This window comes from Tachysurus fulvidraco, chromosome 11 (assembly GCF_022655615.1).
Source record: "Tachysurus fulvidraco isolate hzauxx_2018 chromosome 11, HZAU_PFXX_2.0, whole genome shotgun sequence".
Lineage (NCBI taxonomy): Eukaryota > Metazoa > Chordata > Actinopteri > Siluriformes > Bagridae > Tachysurus > Tachysurus fulvidraco.
Genome location: NC_062528.1, coordinates 8,147,108 through 8,162,633, shown reverse-complemented (window position 1 = coordinate 8,162,633; position 15,526 = coordinate 8,147,108). Strand labels below are relative to the sequence as shown.

The 15,526-nt window shown below is 36.8% G+C and overlaps 1 protein-coding gene across 4 annotated transcripts; it reads right to left on the bottom strand.

Moving 5' to 3' along the window:
• Window positions 1–204: 204 nt before the first annotated feature.
• Window positions 205–14,700, bottom strand: spa17 (sperm autoantigenic protein 17). 4 transcript variants are annotated; one of them, XM_027173904.2, is made up of 7 exons: window positions 14,638–14,700; window positions 13,871–14,036; window positions 12,410–12,480; window positions 12,263–12,321; window positions 10,071–11,523; window positions 4,389–4,587; window positions 205–1,094 (listed from the first exon to the last, which is right to left on the bottom strand). In XM_027173904.2, the coding sequence occupies exons 2-7, from the start codon at window positions 14,022–14,024 to the stop codon at window positions 1,042–1,044; spliced, it is 1,989 nt and encodes a 662-aa protein (XP_027029705.2). In that variant the 5' UTR covers window positions 14,025–14,036; window positions 14,638–14,700; the 3' UTR covers window positions 205–1,041. The 4 variants fall into 4 exon arrangements, with proteins under 4 accessions (XP_027029705.2, XP_027029706.2, XP_027029707.2 ...); XM_027173905.2 differs by having other exon boundaries at window positions 205–1,091; XM_027173906.2 differs by having other exon boundaries at window positions 733–1,094; window positions 4,435–4,587.
• Window positions 14,701–15,526: the final 826 nt, after the last annotated feature.

The following is a 15,526-nucleotide window of genomic DNA, read 5'->3' as shown; positions in this document are numbered from 1 at the left end:
CATAATAGATTATAGCCTAGGCTTATTGGATTAGTTTCCTACTGGGAGAACCCAAAGTGATGAGAGAGAAGTGTAGATTAATATTTCAGTCTCTGTGTCATGTCTCTTATGTTGTCTTTCCATTCAGAGCTACAGCATCTCTTATAAAAAGCCATCAGAAGTCTAATGATCTGCAAACAGCACAAAATCATCTACGCAGAAAACTACATTTCAGAGCTTTTTATTCAGTTTACTGTTGATGCTTTAATCCATTGTTTACATGCAAGATGATCTTTATAACCATTAATAAAACATACATTCCTAGTAAAATCAAAATTCTTAAACTCCTTGAAATACAGCAATTTGATTATTTAAAAAAAGAAGAAAGAACAGAAGGCCAGCCATGCTAACTGCCGTTTTGGAAGCTCTGATTTCTTTTTTCATCTGATTCTACAGAGAAGTTAAATATTAAAGGGAGCAAAGCAAACATTTAACAGATTATAAAGCAGATTCATAACAGCAATAAATATAGAAAGCATTCAATAAATTATATACACGCACACTCGCGCACACAATCAAACACACTCACAAATTCCTAAAGTATTTAAACATAATGACATAATGCATACTACATAATGATAATCACCATGATAAGGCAAACCTTCAAGCAAACAGCAAATACAAAAAACAGCTGTGATACATCATTTCAAGTCTAAAATATTACTGAGTCGAGCAGTACGTGTTAAACTCTTACGGGCATTCCTTGTCGCTTTCACACCAACATTTGGACTAGCACACAATCAGGAAGAATACAAATGCACCAAGTTCATGCCCAGTGAGATGCAAATGCATGCTGGTTTGGGACAGTTATTTCTTGTTAGACTGGATTAAAAGCGGGAAAAAGAACGAAAAAAGAGAAATAGGTAGAGAGAAACAGAGATTGAATGAATAATTAAGAAGGAACGATCATAATTTAGACGAGAGATCCAACCTACAACTACTGCTTGTCTCTAAATAAAAAGGTATGTCTCCAGGAACTGCTGTCCCCAGAGTGAAGAATCCTCACTGCTCTGGCACAGACGTCTCATCTGTCTCTACTCCTTCTGATCCTCCTGCTGTCCAAAACACATAACAGATTTAACTAGATCTGTTGACAATATTGCAAACAGTTCCATTGTTGAGATATTGTTTACACACTTTAATTGGTAATGAATTCAATCATGCAACAGATTTAACAGTGTATTTATGTGTTTATTACATTCTTAATACCTCCAATATGCAAAATGCTTGTAACGTGGATTAATATTAATAAAGTGGATGCATGTATAAAAGAATAGAGCTAGAAAATGTATATTGTCTATATATTTTCTCTTAATATATATACACATATTCACTATATAGTCATTAGTGAATTCTAAAGTGTGATGTATCCATAAATGCATTGATCTGATTCTGTCTCTATTATGTATTTATGTAGAGGCAGAAATATTATTTCCTCACCCTCTCCTTGTGATAAATTATGAATATTATATACAGTGTTTTTTGTTTTTTTTCAAAATATTACTACTTCTACTTCTATGCCTTGATCATTATAATTTCTTAATATCCACATCTATCATTTTTAGGGCATAACCCACACCTAGGCAGATGCCTGTGTTTTTTTTTGTTTTTTTGTTCACACCACAGTTAAGACAGAACCCAGTTTCTCAGTTGTGCAGATGCACCTGAGTATAAAAATAACAGCTCCATTTATAAAATGCATAGCAACCAAGAACTGGGTTGATGTTGCTTGACAGAAAAAGGCCTAAATTCCCCCAGTCCTCTTCAGAGGTGGGGTACAGAGGACCAGCACAGCTGAAGGAGAGAAATCTAGGCCTGGTGATGTGAGAAGGACGCACTCACACTCGTTGCATGCCCCACTTTCCACCTAGAATGACCAGCATTCCTTAGTTTCTTCTCAGGCTGAACAAAGCATACCAATATATTCAGGGAGCTTCATAAATGCAGAAAAACATAATCTTTGTAGAATATTTAATATTAGTTTTTGACCATTTAAATGTGCTGGTTTTACTGCTGAATTAAAGTGATTTAAGCATTTCTGTTCCAGGCACACGGTTTGAGTCATAAAAAATGTTGAAGTGTGTGAAGATGGGGTACTGATTATGTTAGGGGTAGTTTTATAAAAAAGGGGCAGTTGGGGTACACTGGTGCTTAGGATTAATAAGGCTGTAGCATTGTTTTAAATCATGCAATCAAATACATTGTATAAGAAAAGAGAACATTTGTATAGAGTAAGAGATATTTTCGTACACAGTTATGGAAAAACAGCAGAGGTTTCAGACACCCACAATCACAATTAGATTTGTGCCTCTAAAACCGAGACACGATTACCATACTGCAGGTGTAAGGTTTCTCTCTGTCGTTCCATTCGTTTTAGTGTTCTTTTTTACCCTCCTATTATTTTTTCTCTCCCTAATTCCCACCTACTTGTCAGCCATCACATGACAGCTAAATAGCAGGGAACATGGACAACTCTGTCCTTATTTATAATCTCCACAAACTTCAAGAAATTGTTAATGAGTCCAGAATTTGATTCCTTGCTCTTCTAACTACATATGTATGTCACTTTACTTTTGATTAGTTACTGAATAATATGCTTTAAAATGGCTGCATGATCAGAAAATTCTAGTAGTTTCATGTAGCTCTGGTACATTGAACTCTAACGCTTGCCAAGGCATCCCAACAAAGTCACATTGTGATATGTGCCACAGTAAGAAAAAACAATCCTATAACCATCTTTTTCTCTCTTCTTGAACCAGTGCCAATTGCAAATAACAAGTGTCCTTTGTGGTTATCCAGATTTGCTAAAACTTCAGTTATGTTTTATAACTTGTTCTATATGAAGTTCTATTTCATCTATAATACAGTTACTGCCAGGAGCAGTGTGAAACACCTGGATAATGTATAGCAAGAATTTAATTTGGAGCAGAAATAATTTATCCTAGAAAGCTATCCTGAAATAACCACCAAATTCATATTAACTGAAGAATTGATGTTAACCTTCTAGAATCTAGAGAAACAGAAGTGTCATACAAATACTGTAGCGGCAACTTGCAGTGCATGTTCATGAAGAGGACACAATCCTTGTACAGTACAGACTTGGCACCTTGTATATCCAACTGGGTTAACCATTGGAATACCCAAAGTCTTTCCTACATGGAAAATGAACATTTGGTACAGTATGAGGATTGAATGGCTGCCATCTGGTATAAATAATACCACAGGGCATGTACCAGACTCAGCAAGGAATACTCTACAGGATCAGTTTCAGTGAATGCTGTAAGGTCAACTGACTGATTCACATTCTTGGCTGACATAGCATTGGAAAACAAGTTTCAACCAATAGGTCATTTCACAGTCAGCTGGCATGCAAGATGCTGTCTAGCAGTCCCTGAAAGAAGTCAAGTCAAGATACATGGAATAAGGCAATACAATGGGTCTACCTGATTAAAATAATGACATACTCAAAACTCCAGTTTAGGTCATAAAAGGCCTTTACAGTATGGTTCTTGCTTTCAGAAGCATCTCCTGGACTTCTGGGTCACAGTCTTTGGTTGGAAATTCAGTATGAGGGACATCATACTGTTTGGGACAGCAGACCTCAACAAACAAACAACCATGGTATCGTCAAACAAGCATGGCACTTGTAGCCTAGTTACAAAAGACTGTAAAATGTGGAAAGAATCTCTGAAAGAAGTACATGATTCTGTCCAGGATAATTGATGTCCAACCACACTAGTAGCAAAGGTCCACTAGTTGACTAGACGGCAGAGAAAATATAATATAATAAAGGATAATATTTTGAGGGGAAAGGTGACCTGTACAGTAAGAGTGGTAAATGCCACATACAGAAAAATAAACAGAACTAAACAGTTTATGCACAGAGAGATCATGAAGCAGACAGAGTGGACAAGTAATGATAACGGATGCAAAGGATATCCAAATGTGCTTAAATCTAAAAGTTAATGAGAAGAGGCTACACACAGCTTTGGAGTATAATTTACTGACAGTGGTTACAAGCTGCTAAACATATAGCTCCAAATCATGTACTACACTACAACTTAACTTTTTTGGGATTATTTTACGTGTGTGAATGTACACATAAGAAGGTATCCAGACGTATTCATACCAGTTTTGGAAATAAATCCAGTCGAAGTAGAACTATATATTTCACAAGTCAATATAATTCTTCAGTTCACTTCTAATTTCACCTAAATCTAAAATCTGAAAGTCCATTTTATTTTAAGTTCTGGTACGTGTCTTCGGGGGTAAGAAAAAACTTTGAAGTGTGTGAACTACATAGCTTATCCTGGTCCTCAGTCTATAGGCTACTGGGGACAGTCACTGACCTGCGTCCCCCTGGCTTCCGTTGAGCGTCTCACCAGTGCTGCTCACCTCCTCCCCGGGTTTATCACCGGGTTTCAACTTCTTCCGGGTCATATGGCCACGGAACCCAGCCTGAATCTTGGCGGCTGCCTTGTTGGCCTCTGGGTCATCCAGGGGGATGTCCATGATGTCCTCTTCCTCCTGTGGCTGGCTGCTCTCCTCCTGTTACCATAATAACCAAGAACAAGTTCAGTAACCAAGGGTCCATTTCCATTGATAATTTTATGCTTATCCTCACCTTACAATGATCATTGTTGAATTCAGCTCAGCTTAGTGTGCTATCCCTACCCAGTGTGTATTGGCTTCAATATAAAATAACAGTCTTTCTACTTGCAAAAATAAATATCAATACACAGTAAAAGGAAGCTCTAATTTTGGAACTATTAAAAGAACTCAGAAAAGTAATTAAGGCCCTGAACATTTCATCATTTACAGAAAGACAATTATAATTACTTAACCTTTCCAGAGCTAAAAACATGTCATGAATGATATAATTTCTCCTGAGAAGTAGGACATGCAGATGTCCTTGTTTTCAGGTTTTTGTGTTGGTGGGATTTATTTATACAGATATAAATGCTTATGAGGCTTGAATGTGTGAGCCCATGCCTTCTCCCACTATGCATCTGTAAAGCCGGTAAGCATAGAATGAGTGACAGGGCTGAAACAGCCTCTGGGTGGGTGAAGCATGAAGCCACCCACTGACCTAAAAATTAATCAACTCCTTTTCATTTTGTTGAACATTTTTTGACATTTTTATCACACCTTATGGACAAAGGCAGGGGTGTTATGCATTCTTGAATTCTTAAATAAGAATTTGTGTTGTCTGCCAGTGCTCATGTAATTTTCCTTAGCCTTTCCAAATGATTTATTTAAGTTAAATATAGTGTAGACTAGAGATCCTAGAGAGACTAGAGCATGGACATACTCCTGTTTGCAAATCCAGAGTTGATCAAATAAGCAGCTTGAGTGTAATATAAATAAAATTTGTACTTTTCGAACATTAAAGCAGGATCCACTGTGACAAAAAATAAGTTTTAACCAGTATTGTGCATTTTGGCAACTAAAAGGTACATCACAATATCCCTATTCTTGTAAATATAATTCTTTGTGCTATGTTAATGAACTAGTGGCATTAAAATTAAAATATTTCACTTTATTTGACCATTTAAAAGGCAAAATCAACAGACCTTCCAGATTGCATCTTTCTTAAATCATACAGATGGTGTTGGTGATCTGGATTAAAAAATCCTTGAAAATTTGTTATCTTTGTTTTTAGTCTATGTGAATTTTATATTTAAACCATAGGCCAGGGCTGTAAAATATACACACAAAACAACATTATTACTAATATTCCAATTCTAACACAAATTCCTACTATAATATGTAAGCCTGCTAACAAACACTGTGTGTTGTTAATAAATCAATCGCATTGTATTAACTGTCACAAAAACAAAAAGTGTAAATCCCAGGAAAGGCAGGCATTGAATATTTAACCCAGAAGTCTCACTTTAAGAGTTTGAAAACCTTTTTTTTCAAGGGCTAGGGCTGGACATGATGGACAAAAAATAGCACCTAAAAATTATCATTGGAATAAATCTTGTAGGGTTTAAACCTATGAACCTATGAATTCAGTTAGTGATTGTGTTTTTTTTTCTTTTTGCATCCATCTATCCATCCCTCCAAGCCTACATTATGCTAATTCCATGATTTATCAAAACACAGCAAAAACATATTTTAGAAATTAAATATGACTTCTAATTTGCAGAATATCTCATATTGCAAATGCCTTGGTTCATCTTCATCAGCGTCTTCTTTTAGTAAATCACGCAGTATTTCATAAACGTTTCACTAATCAATAATCTGACACAATCTGACCACCAGGAGTCACTATAACGTAACATTTCGAAACACTAAACCTTGAGTAAATCGTCCAAAACGTTATATATCCATTTTTTTTTAGTTCAATCGCTACATAACACTAAATTGATCGCAAAAAAAAAAAAAAAAAAAAAAAAGATTGACTTCCAAACTAAAAAGGCTTTGTGCTACAATAGAGTTCTGCATCGACCTCTAGAGGACGAGTGTGGAAGTGAATTCAGGAAAATCATATTAAAGTGGAAAAAAACACAAAACTGTTTTCAAGCAGTACTAAATATGCGAACGTATCGCGTTCTTTTTCATTATTTCTCACTAAAGGAATATGTTGAAGCATGAAGCACATACGGTGATGAACAAAAAGGAATGCATTTTCCATTTTAAAGCTGCTGTGTTTGATAAGTTGCACGAAATAATGTGCAAGTGCATGCGATCACGGTTATCTTTTCACTCAGGCTGTTCGGAGAAAACTTAAATAAGTTATATTAATACGCTGTTACAGATCACCCATCAAGTGGTGTATAAAAGGCAGACATGTACTTACGCAGTGGCAGTCCATGCTGACAAAATGTGTTCTTTACTGGACTAATAGACGAGAAAGGTGATGATAGAGAGATTGGAGCGCACGCGCCTCTCACCAAGCTCTGCTTATTATTCTCCCAGCTGGAGTGGGTGGAAAGCAGGAGCGGGGGAGAGAGAGGAGAGTGAGGGAGGGAATGAAGAAGAGAGAGAGAGAGAGAGAGAGAGAGAGAGAGAGAGAGAGAGAGAGAGAGAGAGAGAGAGAGAGAGAGAGAGAGAATAAAGGAGAGAGAGATAAATAGAATAAAGGAGAGAGAGAGTGAGAGAGAGAGAGAGAGAGAGAGAGAGAATAAAGGAGAGAGATAAATAGAATAAAGGAGAGAGAGAGAGAGAGAGAGAGAGAGAGAGAGCGCAAGCACCTACATCTAAGATGTCTCACTAACACTATATTTCACCTATTATCACTCTGACTCAACTGACATGACTTTTCAGTGGAAAATGATCAATGTCACATGGAAAAAAGGTGCAGACAAACTTAAAATAAAAATATCAAAACACTACACATAAAAATCCCTTATGTTTCCTGTTAACAACAATAGAAAAAAAAAACTTGCATACTTTTGACAGAACCTTAGGGTTATGTCATCAGGAGATTAATGCTACAAGTAGAGCCATCCTTTGTGATCAGATCTGAATGACCACCAAGAAAGGTACAACAGAGACTAAGCATTCCCACGTTGATTTAGTGTTACCGAGTTCGACCCATGGTACCAGGCCTGGGGCTTTTGTGCAGAGATAAGCATCTAGTGACTGTGCTACATACATAACCTGGTTGTGCTCGGCCTGAATCTTGGTGATGTGGAGCCATCTTATGGGTCAAACAACCAAGATGAAGGTTTAGGGTCATTGGCAATGTCAATATGGTGGTGAGGTTGTGATACAGTCTTGGATGGATTAGACTCTTGGAATGAAAAAAAAAAAAAAGACTGACAAAGCATAAAGTGATGCAGAGCAGTAAATAACACCCTACATAACACCCCTGGAGTGTTTTTTTTTCTTTTTCTCACTAATCGCACAACCCCGCTGTGAAGTCTGCAGGTCTGGGATGAATGTTTTTCAATGGATGGGGTGTTTCAATAAGATGAAACAGATGCCTGTAGTTCACAATGCCAACTTTTCACATGAATGAAAATGAAGCATATACTACAAAAGAAAACTCTGAAATGTTTTTGTTATTATCTTAATAATTCTGTATTAGTAATATAGTGTGTTTTTGGTCAACTAGCAATTTGTTTATTAAAAGCAGCAAACCTTTAATGTCTATGAAATTAAATATCTGCTATATTCATGCATTGCTGGTTGTCATATTAGACGGAAGGGATCAAATGTAATATCTATAAATAACAGTAAAACTATTACAGCTGAGCAGTGTGGGATTAGTCCTTCTTCTTGGATTTGTATATAATCCAAAATCAATTTGGAGTGTAACTGTACAACTGTGAAGGTATTTTACGTGCACCATCTCAATCATTAATGCTGTGTTACAGACATGTTAGTGAAGCAAGAAATATCAATCCAAAAGGAGATCAATAGTGCCAGCATTAGATGTATCCTGCGTTTCCATATGGTGTGTTTGTCATATCCTGCTGGTGTGGGTTTATGCCAGAAAAAGCTCTCTCTGGTCCATCAATAAAACCCCTTCTATATTTGTTCTATACCCTTCCATTGAGCATGTAATCTCTGGATGATAAAAATAATGTTTTTATAATAAATCCTGTAAAGAATTCATTGCTATTAGCTATCACACGCTCAGGTTGGTTTTGACTGCATGTTGGGCGCGGTTTAAAATCAGGAGTCAAACCCAGTTTCGAAAATCAGACACACATGTCATGCTATGGTGATGCTTTGAGACATTTCTCTAAGGAGGCATTTGTAACATCTGGACATTGTAATTGTCCCACTGCAAAACAGGATGGGAAACCATTGCTATACTGTAGGTCTTATGTCAGGATAAGTGTAGTTTAATCCTTTAATAAAGCCTACGTGAATGAACTTAATTCCCAGACAAAATTCTCGACTTGCTTTCCATTGCCTAGAGGCACTAAAAATTTGCTTATCATCCAGCTTTGCTTTGGCAGGACCATGCAGTACTTCACATTTTTAAAAAAAAACCTACCATGTTCTAAAAAATGCTGAAAACCTGGCCTGCATGTCTAGACGCTCGAAAGATATTCCTCCTCTGACCTGTATGCAGTCTGCCAAGATGCAGCACCAAATCCATCCAACCCAAAAACCCTGGAGCATTACACATTTTCCTTACCGCCATCCTCTAACCAGATTAAATTCTTGAGGGGGGGGGGGGGGGGGTGTAATAAAAATAAGGTAAAAATATCTCAATATTTTGATATTTATGATTTTTTCGAACATTACAGAAGACAAGAACACTGTACTTCTGCATACTAGAAAAGTAAAAGTTGCTGGATGTGATATATACATGACCTCCTTGTAAAGGAGACAGAGTGAGCACACTGAACAAATCTAATTACCCCCTGAAGACATTCTAGTTGGCTTTCCATAAGATTTTTATTTTTTGCTTTTCTTAAAGAGGGAAAAAAAGAGGTATTAATAAGGTATTTTTGAAAAAGGAAAAGAAAAATATCTATCTATCTATCTATCTATCTATCTATCTATCTATCTATCTATCTATCTATCTATCTATCTATCTATCTATCTATCTATCTATCTATCTATCTATCTATCTATATGAAAGAGCATCTATCTATCTTGAGCTAGAGGAGAGAAAATATGGTAGCAATGTTTCCATGGCAACACTTATAAATCCTTCTCCACCAAACTTCCTTCTAGAACAATTGTATAGAAAAGAACCATTTTTTCTTTAGAAAAGAACCAAGTTTTGAAATCCCTGAGACGAGACTTTCCATTGGGTCTCATATCTCTAATGACAATATTGTAGCATTGAGTGATTGGAAACCTGTGTCTCTGAATGATGCAGTCTGTTACCCAGAAACTGAACTATTTCAGGGGCATATTCAATCACCTATCTCTCGAGACCAGAACAGAGGCACCTCGCTGTTGATCAGACATGTCCTTGAGGTTTTTATTTTTAAAATATCAGCTTGGGACAGAAATTGGAACAGCCTATATCCAGGATAAGGTCATCACTTATCCTGGATTCTCTGTTTGCCAAAACACACTCTAAATTCAGATAAAACACTATTTCTACATCTTACCTGTTGGTCCACCTCCTTGTTCTCACTTTCAAGTATGGATTCATGGATGTTGTCATCTTGTTGTTCAGACTGTTTATAATCTGTTGCTAGCTCAGGTTCCTCTGTGAGCACGTGGGAATCTGTAGCAGATTGTTTATAGTTGACCTCCATGTCCTGCTCAGTTTCCTCGGATGTTTTAGATTCATGGGTAAATGTACTAAAAAACAAATTGTCTTCCTGTGTCTCAGGTGCATTCACACTATAATTTCCTTCATCAATTTCACTGGTTTCCTCGACCTCATTTACATCCTGCTGAGATGTTCTGGTGTCATCTTTGTTCATGTCCTCATCTGAAATGCCAATGGGATTAAGGTTACTGTCCTCCAGGCCTTCCATATCCCCCACAGTGATCATTTTAGGTATATCTTCGCGGTCAGTGTCATCATGTGTCTGATCTTCCTGCATAACATCTCTGTCATCAGTGGCAGGAGTGTCATCAGTGAAACTTTCACAATTGTTATTTTCTTCCTGGACTTCAGAAGCTACATTCACCATATCCTCCAGTCCTGGTGTATCCTTGTTCTTCCTGTCTGCTAGACTGCCTTTTTCTAGAATGAATGATGATTCACTCATAGCATCAGCTGCCAAAATGTCATTTGCTTGCTCATTTTCATCAAAAGTTTTCACTTCTTCTGACAGACTGATACTTTCAGCTCCGTCGTTGGGATGATGCGGATCAACATTAAGAATTTCTGGGCTAGCATCATCAAACAAAGTGTTAGTCATTTCACCGACACCCTCAGAAAGATGACCAGTCTCTACTATTATGTCCTCTTTAACAGGAGAAGCAACAGTTATTTCATTATAAGAAATGTTATTTATTTCTTTATCAACATCCTGTTCAACATATAAAGTAGTCTCAATACCAGGCTGAGTGCATTCTTCATGGGTATCTAGGACACCTTGTTCGACTAGGACATGGTCTGGACTTTCTGAATGTGGAATAAAACCTGCATCAGTCTGCATTCTATCTTCGCTGTCCTCTGTATGCTCTTCCTCCTGCAAAGTAGACTGCAGTTCTTCAGCACACACATCTATATCTGCGAGACCACGATATGATGACAACGTTACAGGATCGAGATCTTTTTCTGCTGTTTCATTTGCTTCACTGATGCTGGCAGCCTCCTGTATATTTTGAATCGTTTCTTCCTCAGCCATTTCCATAGCTTTAAGCTCTTCAGCACATATGTCAACATCTGCAGTTCTCCTGTATGAAAACTCCAGGTTAAGCTCAGAATCAGTCTCTCCTGATTCATCTTCAGATTCATTTAGCTCATTGTTTGGCTGTAGATTTGATAGATCCACAATGCCTTTAGAGGTATCAAGGGTCTCAGGTGAAGGGGAGGAGGTCTGTGCAGGCTGGGTAATTTTGTCTTCAATATTTTCAACCGAGTCGGCTTGAAAATCTCGGTCTCTGGAGGGTGACATTTAAATATAAGGACAATTAAGTAGCAATTAAGAATAATTCAAAATGAAGGCTTAGTTAAAACAGGAGCTCAAACAAGCATCACAATGATAATTCATTACTGATCCTGAATAGTAGGTGTGGAGGTTTGTTTTGGTGCTGTGATTATCTGTAGTCTTTTGAACTAGCTAGCAACTGAAAATCTGTCTTGATTGAGATGAAAAAGAACTGCTATGGTTCAAAATGCTGTCAAAGCTAAATATACTACACTTCAGTTAAAGCCATGAGATACATGCATACATCCAATGATGTTCTTGTCATACAAAAGGTCATAGGGGACCTGGAGTATATATTGAATGGACAACCTGATCATCTGGCAACCAATCACACATATGCTAACACACCTATTCACACACTGTGGACAATTTAGAGATGCCAAAAAGCCTAAAATGCATGTCTTTGGAATAGGGAGGAAACTGGGGCACACAGAGGAAACCCCCAAAAGCAAAGGAAGAACATGCAAACTGGGTAAAAACCTTAACTCCAATAGATTAGAGGCAAACATTTTAACCTCTAAGCTACCAGACCCTGTTTGTCTATGAAACACAGAAACACTCAAAAAAGTAAAATCCGGATTCATCTCAAATTTTATTTCCTATATTTTGGCCATGTAATTAAATCAGGAAAAACTGGATCTGAACTAACTGATGCTGCCTTTCTTGTCAAGCCGTGGAGAAATCTGACTCACTCATATACAGAATTTCCAGTTTCTTTAGCTGGGCTGCACTTTTCCTGGTTTACTGTATCCTGTTCCAAAATAAAAAGACAAACTGAGAACAGTGCTAAATAATGATAAATAAATTGTTGAGGTTAATGCAAAATCTATTCAACCCACATTGAAGGTGTCATTGTTGGAAAACCTGTGCTGCGTCTGTGCACCCCCCTCTGCTGGATCAAAGCCATTTTCTGGAGAAAATAAATTACATAAAGCGCAAAATATGTATAAAAAGACTTCAGGAAGTAATTCTAAAAGTGAATAATGAAATAGTGCATATTTTTGTCCAAATCACTTATGAAACAATTTTCCCCAAACAGGATTAAGCATTAAAAAAGTGCCATAGTGTTGTAGTGTTTGCAACCTCACAGCTCCAGAGTCTCTGGTGGAGTTCTACAGTTTCATCCCACCCACTGACAACATGCCAGATTAGATTGGCTATGATAAATTGTCTGAGGTAAGAAGTGTTCCAGATCCACCTCAATCCTGATCAAGTACTGAATAAAGATAAACAACGGTATGATGAATAGAAAAAGCAGATTTTCTATATGTTGTTTTTATATTGCATCATCCGTAACTTTAAAATCATTAAGAGGAAATATGCTATACTGAAAAACATGAACTTCTAAATTATGCACTTATCTTCCACTTTATTAGGAACACATATACACCTATGTTTCAGTTTCAGTGAGACCGGTGTGTCCATGATAGCCTAATAGCCTGTGTCCAAAGATTCTTTTTCATGGCTGAGTGGAACCTGGTATGATCTTGTGCTGTGTCCAACTCTATACTTGATGTGTTGTGTATGCTGAGATGCTTTTCTGTTCACCATGGTTGTTAAGAGTGCTTAATTAAGTATTATAGACTTTCTGACATCTAAAATCAGCCTGGTCATTCTCCTCTGATTTCTCTTATCTACAGTACAGAAGCCACATAATTAGCTGATTAGGTATTAACTGTGTCAATGTGCAGATGTTCCTAATAAAGTGGACATAGAGTGCAGATTAAACTTTGGGGAGGATGCACTACTCGATGCACCCAGCCCATCATTTCAGTCGAGTCTTAGACTAAATATTTCAAAAATGATTCATTTTCAGCTACAATGGAAATTTAATTTGCAACATGTTCCGTTAAACACGTTAACTCACTCTTTTATACTTTTTTTTGTCATTATGTCTAAGTCCATACTCCCAACTGTGTAAACTAACTAAATTAATCACACACTCACACACACACACACACACACACACACACACACACACACACACACACACACACACACACACACACACACACACACACACACACACACACACACACACACAGAGGCTGCAATTTAGAGCCTACTGTACATGCCTGGACGGTGGGAATAAACCTGGAGAACTTATAAGAAACCCAGAATGAAATGTGAAGAACAGGGAAAACCCAAGCTCTTAATCAAACCGGTGACTCTAGAGCTATGATATTTTCTTGTAACATACTGTAGCTATTAAATAATTGTTTTAGAATTAAGAATGCAAAGTACCATGATGCGGTTTATAATGCTGAACAGACACACTACACACTACTGAAGAACATTACCCTCTCTTTTCTGAAGAAGTGCTGTAAAGTATTGTGCAGCAAAGGTAGGGATGTCTTCAGGCTGATCTCTTAGTACCTCTCTGGTTAGTCCCTCTAGGATTCTGGCAAACCCAGTAGGAACTCTCATGGTAGTGTTCGAGAAAGACACAGCCATTTCTCAAATGAACTGCTTCCCCAACATAGAATAGGAACAATATAAAAACAGCCAAGAAACATACATAACACTTTATAGTTTCCAGTTAACATAAAACAAAAACAAAACCTGGATTATTTGTGAGATCCCTGCATAAACCTATAGGGCCCAATTTCACTGTAACTTCATAAAAAGTTCATGTGATTCACGGATGATCTTCGTGCTGTGATTATTGTGAAATTCAGGCTATGACACTGAAGAAATGTTGATTTTTTTTCTTATACACAATACATTAATCTGTCAGACTAGTGGTGTCAGTCAGTCCTATATGCAGTAAATAGCTTGCAATGTAGAAGTATGCAGATATATTTTGACACAACTCTCTAACGTTCTTTAAACTAGCGCCTGCAAACTAGTAAAGTTTCAATGTTACAATGTTTGACATTCATTATCTCTAAAGAATGCAAACGTACCAATTACTATTTAACATATTGTAGATGTGACCAAACACATGGAACACAAGCATCTCTCATAATACCATATATTATATATATATATATATAGTATTTACATATTAATATATAACATATATTAACATAACATATAACATAAGCATCTCTATATTAAGCCTTACCGTTCCGTTTCCAAAACTTCTACTTGTGTTCAGATGTTGCTAGGCAACCGTCTGCGACTACGGAAAGCAAAGAAGGTCTAAAAGTGTGCGCGTTCACGTAGACAGCAAAAACCAGCGGGTGTTTAAAGCTTTGGGTATCGGTATTCATTCATTCATTCATTCATTCATTCATTCATTCATTCATTCATTCATTCGGGTTTTTTTTTTATTTAAATTTATTTATTTTTATTCTAAACGTCTTGCGACCTCTTAACTGTAGACATGTCACAGACCTCTTCAATTCTACGGGAAGTGCAAAACAAAATAACAACTCCGAAATCAAAATAATAAATCCGAAATTTGTTCTTTTGAACGTGTTATTTTGTTTTGCACTTTTGCCACCGTACAATACAGACATATGACGCTGTGGCTATTTACTGGAGTGAAAAAGCCTTTTAATCCAGAATCCTCCACACATAGATATTTGTTTTATAATAATTAAAAAAAAAAAAAAAAAAAAAAGTTTGGATTAACTGCCCTTAATTATGTGACAAAAAGTCAGTCAATTAATTATATACAGTATGTTTTTATTTTTATAATACATTAACATGATCATACCCACTATGGTAGGATAATTATATTATAGAAATTCACCTGACCATCACACTCAAATGTTAATATTAGGTGTTCACAACCGTTTGGCCGTATAGTGTATACTTCTCAATATAATGCAAAATAAATTACATAAAAAATACTTGTGTTCCTGTGTTTCCAAGTGTTTCTAACCCTTCGTCCTTCTCCCCTTCAATAAACCCCCTTTACGTTATCCCTGCATTTGGTTCTTTTTTTTTTTTTTTATCTGTTAAGACACCCACTTTCCCTGACATGTTTCCTCAAAACCTGGCTACAG

What these genes read in the sequence shown, in the direction of transcription:
- spa17 (XM_027173904.2), bottom strand. Translation starts at nt 14,024, where the DNA reads ATGGCTGTGTCTTTCTCGAACACTACCATGAGAGTTCCTACTGGGTTT. An exon ending in ACTTCTTCAGAAAAGAGAGG is followed by an intron (nt 12,481 to 13,870) that starts GTAATGTTCTTC and finishes TATTTTCTCCAG; the next exon opens with AAAATGGCTTTGATCCAGCA. An exon ending in CCAACAATGACACCTTCAAT is followed by an intron (nt 12,322 to 12,409) that starts GTGGGTTGAATA and finishes ATTTTGGAACAG; the next exon opens with GATACAGTAAACCAGGAAAA.